Source organism: Carassius carassius, chromosome 17, assembly GCF_963082965.1.
Source record: "Carassius carassius chromosome 17, fCarCar2.1, whole genome shotgun sequence".
In the NCBI taxonomy this organism is placed as follows: Eukaryota; Metazoa; Chordata; class Actinopteri; order Cypriniformes; family Cyprinidae; genus Carassius; species Carassius carassius.
In genome coordinates this window covers 6,629,780-6,643,389 of record NC_081771.1, presented here as the reverse complement: position 1 = coordinate 6,643,389, position 13,610 = coordinate 6,629,780, and the positions used below count along the sequence as shown (strand labels likewise).

Genomic DNA, 13,610 nt, shown 5'->3' with positions numbered 1-13,610 from the left:
GTGGAATGATAGAAAGCATGTTAAAATACACATACAACTCTATTTTTGTTTTGTAAACCTTTTATACATGTAAATTAAGCTTTTAATCTTTTAAACATTTAGCCTTTTATTTTACATTTGCTTAATAGTTAAGGCTTTCTCTCTATTAGGTAATTCTGTATCTATTACCTAACATAACATAGAACTATTGTGTTTTTTTTTTTTTTACTCATAATCAACAAAAGATTATATGAAATGTTTAAAATGCAGCTCTGTTGACTATTATTTTGGATGTAATTTTATCTAAATCACAATGAATCAAAGTCGTAACTAATGCAATAAGTCTTTACATTGTGCTATAAGGTGTCCTCTTTATATTAGTCATACCATGTGTAGAAAAATGAGCCTGACCCACATGAGACCCAAAAAGACAAGCTTTTGCACAATTAAGAGCTTCAATTATTTCTGCTTTTGTATTAAACACACCCAAGTCCACAGTCAGCATTCATTCATCAAACATTTTCATTCTGCCACTGCTTGGACCTCTTGATCTACAAAAGTAGCTAATTCATGATTATTATGATTCATTAGTCTTCGCAAACATTCATCAGTGAAGGACCAAAGTGAGTCAGGACTATTACAGACACTTTGTCTCCACTGCAGTGCATAGCTTTTCCAAACTGCATTTGTGGAGAGATTTAGAGCTTATAGACTACCGGATAGAGTCTTCCTCAAGATTATCAAAAACTAATTATGGGCATGTTAGTGCATGAAGTTTGTGTGAAGTGCATGGTGGTAAAAGAAATGACTTAGGATGAGACTTACATATTTTAATACTATACAGTACATTATTTTATTTACAAACACAGACAATAAATTAAACAAAAATAAATATTAAATAAAAAGAGCTAAAATAAGACGTGTAAACATTGAAAACGGGAGAATGTCTGTCAACAGTTTAACAACATATAACATTTACTACTTAACTTTTTACATTTGTAATTGTACAAACTTATTACAGACTTCAACCCCTCACATTTGGCAACTCTGTTTAAATGTGGAATATTATGGGCACTACAGTAATAAAAGGTTACTATCATTGTACCCTTGATTGTACCCTAATCATCAGACCTGAGGCAGTGGTTACAATATTTCAAAACAGACCATCATATGTCCACTGTGCGCTTAATATGGCTTAAGTTAAAACAGAATCACAAAGAGCATAAGGGTCCATCTGATATGTAAAAATATTATATAAAAAGCTATAAAACAAAACAAACAGTAAAGTGATTATATTCCCAAAGGAAGTCCGTTTCATTTGAGTAGGGCAGTCTGGTCTTTATTCAGCCAGCTTTTTAAAGTCCAGTCCAGAACAGTGCTGCTTCACTCAACAGCTTTCACACTGCATACAGATCCAGGGTCGCCGATGGGTCTTCCAGGCCTAGAATGCTGTAGGCTATTCTCTTCTGATGACCTGGTAGGCGTACTCCAATGTTACTAATGTCCCTTATTGAAAAAGAAAATAGAGAACAGGTTAGATGAGGACGTAGAAATTTCACTAAGATATAACCTCTTGTATCTCGTTCAATGTGCGATTCCTTTATGCATGCAAGTAGGCATACTTACTCAATTTTCAAGCATAGCACCTGTTCCATCGTTTTAATTCCAGCCAGGGCAAAGGTTTCTCTGTACTGGGCCATCTTGATGGATTCCAGCCATTCATCCACTGACCTGAAGTGGGCGCCATCACTACCACTTGTGCTGGGTAGACGAATAGAGACACTGTGGGGAAAAAAATATATAATAAAACTTCTCAATATATGAAGCCTTTTAGATTTCTTAATTATAACTGAAATGGCAGTTATGATCAACCGTTAACCGTTTCCTACCGTGGGTCGATACTGGCAATGGCAGAGAGCGACTCTGGGTTGCGAAGAAGCTTCTCGAGCAAGTTGACGATATCTACAAATCGTGGCCGTTTGGAGCGGTCCTGCATCCAGCACTGCAGCATGAGCTGATTGACCGCAGACGGGCAGCCCATCGGTGCCGGCAATCTGAAGCCTTCGTTTATGGATTTCATCACCTTTGATCAAATATTCAAAGAAAAAGGTCAAACTCGTGTTCATAGAGGACTAAAAACTGAATAGATTTTTAGGAAATTGCTAAGGCATTGCTATGTGGTTATTACCTGGCCCAAGTGAAAAAAAGCCAACAAATTAATATAAATAATCCATAGAAATGGTCATTTTGTGATCACCCAAATTAGGTCCTCAAGTATGAGAAATTAGCAAAAATAAATAAAAGACATTTCCCATACCTCATGGTTGCTCATTTCCCAGTAGGGTCTTTCTCCAAATGACATCACTTCCCACATGACTATGCCAAAACTCCACACGTCACTGGCTGAAGTGAACTTCCTGTATGCTATTGCCTCGGGCGATGTCCAACGAATAGGAATCTTTCCTCCCTAAAAGTGTAAGAGTATTTTGCATGTTGAATTTTATATAAAAAATATCTATATTAGATCTTTTTAGATAAAAACAAAAAGGAAATATTCATTTTCAAAATCATGAAGATAATGTTTTAATGACTTTATATAATTATTTCATTATAATTCTATGCATTCGTATAACTTACAGTAGTCGTGTAGGTTCCCTCAGGATAGTCCTCCAACACTCGCGACAGGCCGAAATCGGAGACTTTACACTCCAAGTTGCAGTTGACCAGGACATTGCGAGCCGCAAGGTCCCGATGGACGTAATTCATGTCTGAGAGGTACTTCATTCCTGCTGCTATGCCATTGAGCATTCCCACAAGCTGGTATGAGGAAAAGTCCCCATCATGGTCCTGTGGAGCAAAAAAGAAAGCGATTAGTGATTCTGCTCGATCTTAGCAAAGGAATTAAACATTAACATTGGCTGACAGAAACATACCCTTAAATACTGATCTAGAGCTCCATTCTCCATGTACTCGGTGATAATCATGGCGTCTTTGACTGAAATAATAGGTTGAAGAAAAGATCCTGTTAAAACATGTACTGTTTTGTGGAATGGTATTCTTAAGTACTGGAAACTATGATTTGACTGTATGATTCTTACATTTAGTGACAACACCCTCCAGACGGATAATGTTCTTATGGGAAAACTGGCCCATAATACTGGCTTCACTAAGGAAGTCCTGCCTTTGCTTCTCAGTGTAGCCTGGCTTCAGGGTCTTTATCGCTACTGCGACTTCACAGCGCCCCGGTATCTTCAGAGAACCACGGTACACCTCACCAAATTCTCCTGTAGAACAGTATGGAAACACATGTGTTAATTAAGATGCAGAAAAGACACTTTAAGTGGTAAAACATAGCAAGTGACTATTTGTAAAATACCTGCACCAGAGCTGTTAAATGTTAACTAAAAACTGAAACTATAACTAACTGAAAAAAAAAAGCTAAAATATTTAAAATATTATAATTAATACTAAAATAACTCTGACCTGCACCAATAACTTTCTGCTTGGTGAAATAACTAGGATGAATTTCACTGGCAAACTTGAGGACAGCCGAACAGGGGTCTTCATATGTATGGGGATCAATGTAAGTCTTCAAAGGCAGGAGTTTTTCTGTAAAATAAGTAAGTAGAGTTAGATTACATGATGATTACATGATGCCCACCAGCTTTGAAGATTAATATATATATATATATATATATAGGAATTTTTTCGGGGAAAGCTATTGATGATAGCATCAAACATGACATGTCTTAATGCCAAACACATGAATGCGAAAGGGATTAAAGTAATTTCTTACCTGGACATGAAAAGTAATCTCCATCTACCCTCCGTCGGACATGGGAATTCAGCCTCCTGATGAAAGACCATTCAACATCACATTAGTGAGTTAATTTAAGCTCCTATCTTGATGATATCTTAAATGAGAATGATTGTGCATCAAAGCTGGAATGTAAACAGTGTGGGTGAAGCAAAAAAAGGCAAACTTGGGAAATCCTGCTCTGTGGTTGGAAAAGAGATAAAGAAGAGAATAGAATGGAAAAAGTGAGACCAGAGAAATGTCCTCTAACCTTTTGTGAAGGAGCAAAATAACCACCACAATCAGCAACATGACTCCGCCCCCAGCAACTGCTCCCATGACAACCATGGAACTATTCTGTGTCTGAGATTCCGCTGTTGAAAATAGAAAAAAAAAAAAAAAAAGTTATCTTGTCATACCGACAAACATTGGCACACCACCCACAGCCTATCACAAACACATCTAAGTGACGCACTTTAAGAACGAAAGCATTAAAAGACTTAAACGAAACGCCCACTCGCGCATTCGCACGCACTCACCGAGAGCCAACGTCTCAAATTCAAGCTCAGCGTTGTGGCTGCTGGGATGCCCTTCCGCTGTCAGGGTGTGAACGCGGAACACATACTTTGTTCCTGGTAAGAGGTCATTAATCTGCACAGAGTTCTTCTCCAAAACCAGAACGGTGTAGGTGGTGACATCCAACTCTCCGGGATCCTCCTGTGAAACAATGAAGAGAGGAAATTGAATGTTTATTCCCAAATGGTAATGGCAAAAAAACATGGAAAGACCATGGAAAGACCATGGAAATAGAAGAAGAAAGCATTTCAAACTTAAAGTCAACTAGATTTTCTGAAGAAATGGCTAAGGTTTCATAATGTCAAGGCTTTGCTATGCTGTTGCTGAGGTGTTCTGTATTACTAGAGCATTGTTAAGTTGTTGCCAATTTGTTCTAGGTGGTTGTCTACAGTTCCAACACTCAAGTCTCTATGATATTCATATAAAAACAAGATAACTTATAGTCACCTTCTTGCGGTACATGAGCTCACAGCGGGGGGAGTTGCTATTCTGCACATGGTGGTCCACAACCCAGGATAGAGTCAGACTGCTGGTGGTCCGATCTTCAACTCTCAAGTACAGCACCCTTGGGCCATCTAAATAAAAAGACAATTCCTCAGTATGTTAGCTGACCACCAATGTCTCAATGTTCTCAGTGTATCTTCATGTTAATCTTATCAAGTTTAACATTAAGTTTAACACACTATACATTAAGTGCAAATGGATGAGATTTTTGCTTCATTTTCACTACCACGGTGGACAGAATTATTGCTTGTCCCTCATAGTGCAATTTAAACTTAAATTCATAATATCTAACCTGTGAAGTGAAGCACTGCTGTAATGCTATCCGTGGCTCTCTTTCGACTAAACTGGGAAACGCCATTTTGAGCCTCGACTGTAAATGTGTAGTTCACATGAGGCTCCAGCTCGCTAACCACAACCTCGGGGTCTTTCAAGGCCGTCTGCGCAGGCTCAAATCGCACCCTCCCACCACACAGCGAACACAGACCACCCTCACAGCGCTCGCACACCACACTATATGTGATATCGCTTCTGCCGCCAGTGTCTGCCGGTGGGTGCCAAGTCAGCTGCAAACTCCCTGCAGTCAGGAGAGGCGTGTATACCAGGTTTTGTGGAGGGCTAGGCAGAGCTAGAAAAGCAAAACATGGTATTTTTAGAAACTAGATTAAAATGCAGAGAATTAAAAAAAATGGTTTCTTAAGATCAAACAACTTAATAGAGGAGCAAAAAAAAAAAATTTTCACACTTACCAGAGCAAGGAGCAGAGTTAGGGTCCATAGGGGCCCGGAAGAAGCCCTCCATGCAGGAGCACAACAGTGATCCATGACCCGAGTGCTTGGTGTTTTCTGGACACACTTCACATGGCTGGCCTGAATCGGTGCTCTTGTAGTAACCCGGTTCACAAGCTTTGAAAAAGACAGAAAAAACAGGTGAACATGTGACATTTATCAACTAAAAGGACATAGATTCACATCATAGTTTCTTTATTTTTAGTCAAACTTTTGGCATAATCACAACTGCACACAAATCGAGCCAATCAAGATGGTGCAACCAACAGGTAACGTACAACAAGCATTCAAACAAAAAAACTGATCACACTTCACAATGCAACCGGAAGATGCTTTTAAATAAAACTAGTCAAACTGGTCACCAAGTTTTGTGTAATCCCTTTATGACTAATTATATCTGCACTGTCAATTTTAGTGGCAAAATACTGAAAGAAACAGATTTGAAAAAGGCAAATGAAGCACATCTGGATGTCCGTTGGACAAAACAGGATGTCGGAACTGCAAGCGTCAATATAAGCCCTCTGGTCTCCTCTCCTCCTCCTTTCCTTCCTCTGCCGAAGGATGAGGACATGTTATAACAAACACAAAGGGAAGAAACTCCGGAAACAAAGACTGGAGGTCGGGGTTGATAATTATTAACAAAGGCAGCCGAGAGCAATGATTCAAAATCACATGCACGGATTTATGAAGAGGCCGGTTCTGATAGGTGTACTTTTAATGGGCATGAGAAACTCACTAGCTTGCAAAATTGCTGTGAATATAGATTCCACAGAGCTGAGGAACTTCCTTTGAGGGAAATTTGTCCCCCCTGGGGCCCGTCTCTCAGTGCTCACCTCAAACAAAGGGCAGAGTTTCAGATTGACGACCGGTGGGGGGTGTTGTGCGAGTGTGAGCGTGAATGGGTGCGTGAGGATTGCTGACAGAAGTTCTCCCGCTGGGATTTTACATTGGGTTTTGTGTATTTGCTCTATATATAAAGGTGGACGTCTATAGGAGGGAGCCTGCATAAGAAATTCAGCCCTTCTTTGTGCATTTTATTTGAAGCCAGAACAAGAGCGGGAAACTCCCACTCTATTCCTTTAATCTTCATGTTTGTGTCTACTGAGAATGGCAAACGTGAAATCGGTCTGAATGAATCCAAATTTCCCCAAACGCCAAGATGCATGTCAGCCATGAGTAATAAGTCTGATTCAATATGTTAATGCTGTTTCCATGGGAACTTGGTGTGAAATAAGTTTTGAAAGTGCTTTGTAATGTGTGAGTTGCTCATGGTAACACTGACGAGTCAGGATGACCGATTTCTCCAAGAAACCATTTATGGCAATGTTGTGTTGGTGGACAGTCAAGGAGCCATCAGAAACAGTATGTGAGGAAAAGTGACTAAGGCCATTTTGCATACTTGTGCCACGTTTATGTTACCACAACCACTTAAATATGCATGACACAAATGATTGGTAGGGCTAAAAAGACTCCAAGTCTTTGGCTGGTCAACACAATACACAAAAGGAATAGTAAATGCCCTTTGGGTAGAAAGGTCAACAGTTAGAATAGCAGTTTCGCCGACTCGATAGTCCTCAACAACGTGCGAGAGCGATCCAGTGGCTTTTAAAGAAAAATGGTTTAAATGTCAAGAAATGTTTTACTAAACAATATTTTTTTCATTATATGGCCTATACATAAAATGGAATTTTAATTACCAATTTGAATAAATAAATAAAAAAGTCAATTTAAGAATCACAACATTAAACGTAAAATATGAACATTAGATGTTAATTTTGAGTATTAATGATTAACTTCACCTTTAACACACACTCATCTACATGTCAAAATAGGGAACATGAGAAAGCACAATTAAATATGCAATATTGGCCAATACTGCTAAATAAAAAAATTAAAAGTAATAAACAAAAATAATATATTAATGATATAACATTTATACTTTTATTCATGTAAACTATATAGACCAAACTGCTCTCTAGGTATAATGAGCAGCACTGAACTACTACAGAACTACTTAAAAAGTTCCCACCTTCTAAGTAAACTGGATTAAACATCTATTAAGCTGGGGCTCATTTTAAAAATGAATATGGCCACTTTATGTGACAATGCAAATAACCATACACTCTTATATAACATAAAAATAAAACATGCGATTATAGTCCGCTACTATTCAACATCTCTGGTAGTCTGGTATCAAATTCACAAGCAGTGGAACACTTGTGATCTCCCCCAAAACTTCTCAATTCCACATTTCTCTGGCTAACCATTCAAACGAGACCCCTTCCCCCCAATCCCAGCCCGGCAACCAACCACAATTGTCCTCAGCAAAAACTGGCAGGTGGCAATAAGCTGAACAGAACAGCAGTCACATAGAAAACCACTCGTAAAACTCCCATGAAAACAATGACAACAGCAACTTCATTGTTTCGATGGTTGTTTGGGGTTAAGAACCCTCTTTTACATTGAATGCTTTGAGACATCTTTTCACTTGGTGGAGAAAACTCCAAACCAAGTTAACTCAAGAGATATGGGGAAAGGTCGGTAATTACTACCGTTTTGGGTTGATGAACAAATTACAGTGTGAAACAATCATTTACAAAAGAAGAAAAAAGGCTTTGTCAGAATCGGAACTGAAAGAACAGTTGGGATGTCTGGACATGTACTCCTCATTCCTGAAACATGTCATCACAAAGTCAACAAGATACCAGTCTCCATTACATCTCCACCATGAGCAATTTCATTGGGTTATCATTCATCACACTTCTTCCAAGGGTATCAAAACATTAAGCATGTCTCCTAGAAACTACATTATGAAGGAAATGTGTGGAATCTGCCCTTTTCCCAATAACCCTGAATGCCTTCAGATATTCTGTTTTTCAGCATCCGTTTCAGGTGCAGGTTCCTGTACTGCTGCCAAAGGCCAAGGTCTTTAAAAAATTCCTGAGATTGCTCTTCCTACATGGCTCTCTGAAAACTTTTTCCAGTGATATAATTTTTTACAGCATGTTCAACAAACATGCCCTGCAGTTGGTCTGCAATGTGTTTACCAGTGGATAGATTTTAATTCCTTTGGTTTTACATTTTACAGTAACGTATAAATAGCGTGTCTACTCAAAACCACATTTTCCCACAAATACAAAAGGTGTCCAGAGAAGTCCAGCCCAACCTTTAATTATATGATGACTACCCTTGACAGACCTTGGGCATGCCAAACCTTCTCTGTAATCTGTGGTGAGATGTAGTCATGGTAACACACTTACACATACAATGTAAGACAGGTAATGGTAGCTCTGCCCATTGAGTCATATCAGCTGGTGGAGGGTATGAGAAAAGTGTAATATGACCTTGGGGGAATTCCTTGGAAACTAGTTGGGAAAACCTTAAAACAAAACTTAAAAATAATCCTTTTTTTGTCAGAACTTGTTATAGTGGACCAATACTTAATATGCACTTAATTTATGAATGTAGCTATGTTAGATAACACCCTGAACCAAACTTGAGGGGAAATACCTTCATATATCCACTAAAAAGAAACACATTGGGACCAGTTGGTAAAGTCACTGGCTGATAAAAAGTCAAATTAGTTCTTTGTTTGCAGATCTTATTATCTAATCAAAAGCATTATAGCTCATTATTGAAGACTAACCCTTTCTCCAAACACATTATTTAAGCTCTTTTCAAATGAGAGATATTTGAGAAAATCAAAAGGTTAAAAACCTATGAATGCAAATCATACCACTGTAACTATGTACATACACTCCTTAACAATAGTACCCTGGTATCTTCACACTTCCTTCCCAAAGCGCTAAGCACACATGTAGAAATAATACACCAGCAGGTGAAAGGGTGTGGCAATGGCTGACATTCCATTTGACTTGAGTCATATTTCTAGCCTCTCACAAACTTCTCAGACAGCTCTGTGGCAACCACAAAAATCTTGCAAGCTTCCCAGAGCACACCCTCACCCGACAACACACTTACCATCTGCCCACCCACAAAGACCTGCAGTTGTTCCCAATCTGAATTCAACTTGTGCAGAGTTATTGGCTTAAGCAATGAAAGAACGTAAAGTATATTACAGCGACGGACTGAATCCTTTTGTGTCAATCTACATTTAAATATTTCTATCTAACCACTTTTGAGATAATGACAATCTGATTGTATATTCAATATCGGCAACCAATTGGCCTTTAAAGGGATAGTTCACCCAAAAATAAAAAAATACTGTCATTAATTACTCGCGCTCATGTTGTTCCAAATCCCATAAGACATTTGTTCATCTTTGGATAACAAATTTATTGTTTGATGAAATCTGAGAGCTTTTAGACTCTGCATAGACAGCAACAGAACTACAACTTAGTGACATCAGAGATTCAAACGTAATTTTATGAAGCAACAAGAATATTTCATGTGTGCAAAGAAAACTAAAATAACTTTATTCCTCGAAGAGTGACAGGGAAGAGAAGAAATTGTTATTATTGTTTTCTTTGTGCATAAAAAAATATTCTTGTACCTACGTAAAATGCGATTGAACCACTGATGTCACAGAGTATTTTAATGATGTTCTTACAACGTTTCTGGGCCTTGAACATATCAGTTGCGTTGCTGTCTATGCAGGTTCACAAAGCTCTTGGATTTCAACAAAAATATCTTAATTTGTGTTCCAAAGATGAATGAAGGCCTTACGGGTTTGGAATGACAAGAGGTTGAGTAATTAATGACAGAATTTTTTATTTTTGAGTGAACTATACCTTTAAGTAAAAACCCATATCAATTAACCACTATTAAATAAGCATAAGTTCAACATATCACTGAAGCACAGAACCCTACTAAACAATAAACATCAAAACTCACCTTTGCAAGCATCTCCAACAGCTTGGTATCCCGCTCGGCAGAGACACTGGCCCACAGGAACGACCCACTCTCCCTCAGCAGTGCAGTACATCCGTGGAGCAGCTTCTCCAACCACCACTGCGTCCTTCACACAGGTGCCCTCCACCTCCGCCAGCGCTCCTGATGCCACCTGCTCAGGAAAGGCGGCCAGACTTCTCATCGTGGCTGGGCAGGTGGTGTAGAACACCCTCAGCCCCAGGAGAGCAACACAGGCCCCTATATCCTGGAAGGCAAGATAGAAGCCCCTTCTGGAGAGTGGCCCGATGCTCTTTGTCTCAATGTTCACTCGCAAATCAGCTCGGCCCCCTCCACGATTTGCAGTTACCTCGTCTGGGGCTACTGTGGCTATCTTTCGAAACTGGCTCTTGCGGAAATTTGTGCCAACATCTGTGTCCGTCTCGCTTAGATAGAGGCCAAAAGTCTCGCGGCAGGAAGGTGACGAGCCACCAAACGAGTTGCAGTCCCGTACTATGAAGCGGAGCTCTACGGATACACGAGAGACGTCTGGCCTGCGCTGGATAAAGGTCGTACGAACCCAGTTGTCTTGTTCTGTGTCACTGGCAACATTGCACACACTGTAGGTGTAAAGAAGAGAGCCATTCACCACTGTCTGGACAACTTCCCACTAAGAAAGATGGAAAAAGAGAAAATGTTAAACAAATTTGACTTTTTTTTTTTTAAGTGAAGCATTTTATTTCTGCATTACAAAATTAAGGACTGGTTTCGGTCTTGTCCCAAACTCATACCACAGGTTAAGTCAGGCTTGTCGGAATTCTCAGAAATTCTCTGAAATATCCCAATATCCTCTATTCCAAATTTTATACTAAAACACGACATTCTGAATGTGGGATTCACATCTTTGTAAAATTATCTCATTAAAAAAGTGTGGGAGACAAAAGTAGGCCTTTGCTCTCCTCTTTCCCACCACGCTCTGCCTTGATACAACTCCCTTTTGACTTGACTCTTCAAAAAGTACTGAAATAGCTGGCAAAATAAGCGTGACCTCAAAGGGTTTTGTGGATCCAGCAGTAGAGCTGATAAGAAGCCTTCCCGACATCAGGGAATGAAGATGACAGGACTAGCTTCGAAAAGACTATTTAAACACTTTAGCGTGTGAGCACGCTTGGTCAGGGGAAGTGGTGAAACCCTCGCGGTACATCTCTTGAGAGGTCTTTGTGTGGCTGAAGAGGAATTCACAGTGAATTCGTATAAATCAAATCTTAAAAAAAATTGGGTTGTGAACTCTTAAGACTATAACCAGAACTTATTCCTCCACAGAAATTAAATATTTAAACACTCTGGTGCAAAACAAATATAATACACATAAAAATATATGAACTTCATTGCATTAAACAGCTAAATCTATTGAAGAAGAGGCATCTGCAAACAACTGGTCTGACATTTTTTAGAATTAACTATACATTTATGAGTTATATTGACAATCACTATATATATATATATATATATATATATATATATATATATATATATATATATATATATATAGTTTTGTTTAAATAGACTACTTGTGGCATCTGGCAAAAAAAAAAAAAAAAAAAAAGCCTTAAACACTTTAGGCTGTTACATTGTTTTCTAATCCAATTACATTCTTATTTGGTTTAGGTGTCCAAATGCTTTCTGGAGCTGCTGTACATTAAATATTAAATAAAAAAAAAAAGAATAATAATAAAAAAAGAAAAACAAACATTACTGGAAACAATACACTATATGATATGTTTGGATGTTTAAAAAAAACTCCTGATTACTTTGGTGTCAACTTTAATAGCAGGAAAGCTTTTTAATGGATTTGAGGATATGACTCATTTTGAATGGTGTTTTAGTCCACGAAATGAAACTGACTCATGCATCCATGTAACCCTTTTAAGATGTACTCAGTGAAACTGGACTGAAGGGACTCTATTCATGGGTTTTAATGTTGGGTATGGTGAATGTACAGGGAACAGATAAATGAATAAGACTCACCCCTTCTTCATTCGGCCAGGTTAACCAACCTAATTCACTTCCGGCAGACTTCATATCAAGTAGCACATCTAAAAATCATATAATATTTTGTTACAGTTAAAGAAAATAAACAAAAGTCATTTACTTAAAAATATAGAGTAAATATAAATAGAAACGTGAACTCCGAGTGGAAAGATTCAAATGAAAAAAAAAATCTCGGTCTGTACTTACGTTCTTTTGACTGGATCCCAATAAATCCGTTGTTAAAAAATAAATACAAAAATAAGAAATGAAACTGAGAGTGTCTGTAATCCATTGCTTTTGTCAAAATAAACTTTTTGGTCCATGCGAAACTCCTCCGACTCCGGCATGAAGGAACTTACTAATGAGGAGTTGAGGCTTCATTCATGGATATGGGAAGTCAGGTGACTCCTCCCCTTGGAATGCGCTCCATATATGGCGCTGGTGGGCGGTTCCTGGGACGCGTGAGTGCTTTGAGTGACGGCCCCCACACCTGTTCAATGAGCTTCGGATGTTTGCCCACGTTCATTTGCACAATAGTAATTTTAGACGATTGGGTACGGTATCAGTTCAAAGAGAGGGCTTTTAGTATCCCTCTCCTTTGAAGCTAATATTCAGGTATTTCTTTTGCAGACTGCAATTAGTTTCATGTTTTTGTGCGGTTCACCAGGAATTTCAATAGGCTTAAACGATAATAATAAAAAGAAAATGTTAGTAATGGTTATTAACAGTGACTGAAAACGATTTTAAAATGTTCACAAATTGTATTTTACATATCACTAAGAGAGGTTATAGGCCTACCTATTTATTGAAAATACACTTTTCTAGTTGCATTTGTCAGGATAAGAGTTTTATATAATGTTTTTGTGGATTTGTAAAGATTTTTTTCAGCACAGGGTAAAGTGAATTTTTTTTTTAAAGCATTAACTGAAAATAAAGCTATAGGTCGATGTGTAGGGCTTACTAAAGCACACTTAACATATTTGCAATATATTTTACATTTACCATTGCTATTTTATTCCCATGACAGAAGGGGTCAAGTGGGCTTGCCTCAATGAATGAATAACTGCTAATGAGTTGAAGGAGTATGAATA

The 13,610-nt window shown here is 38.4% G+C and overlaps 1 protein-coding gene across 1 annotated transcript; it reads right to left on the bottom strand.

Annotated features, from left to right (window-relative positions):
* Positions 1 to 788: 788 nt before the first annotated feature.
* On the bottom strand, positions 789 to 12,894 carry epha2a (eph receptor A2 a). Its single transcript, XM_059570603.1, has 17 exons — positions 12,727 to 12,894; positions 12,517 to 12,584; positions 10,495 to 11,158; positions 5,602 to 5,757; positions 5,148 to 5,480; positions 4,799 to 4,926; positions 4,315 to 4,492; positions 4,047 to 4,149; positions 3,776 to 3,831; positions 3,463 to 3,588; positions 3,078 to 3,263; positions 2,913 to 2,974; positions 2,617 to 2,826; positions 2,297 to 2,446; positions 1,869 to 2,062; positions 1,606 to 1,761; positions 789 to 1,485 (listed from the first exon to the last, which is right to left on the bottom strand). The coding sequence occupies exons 1-17, from the start codon at positions 12,809 to 12,811 to the stop codon at positions 1,377 to 1,379; spliced, it is 2,964 nt and encodes a 987-aa protein (XP_059426586.1). The 5' UTR covers positions 12,812 to 12,894; the 3' UTR covers positions 789 to 1,376.
* Between the last annotated feature and the right edge of the window lie 716 nt (positions 12,895 to 13,610).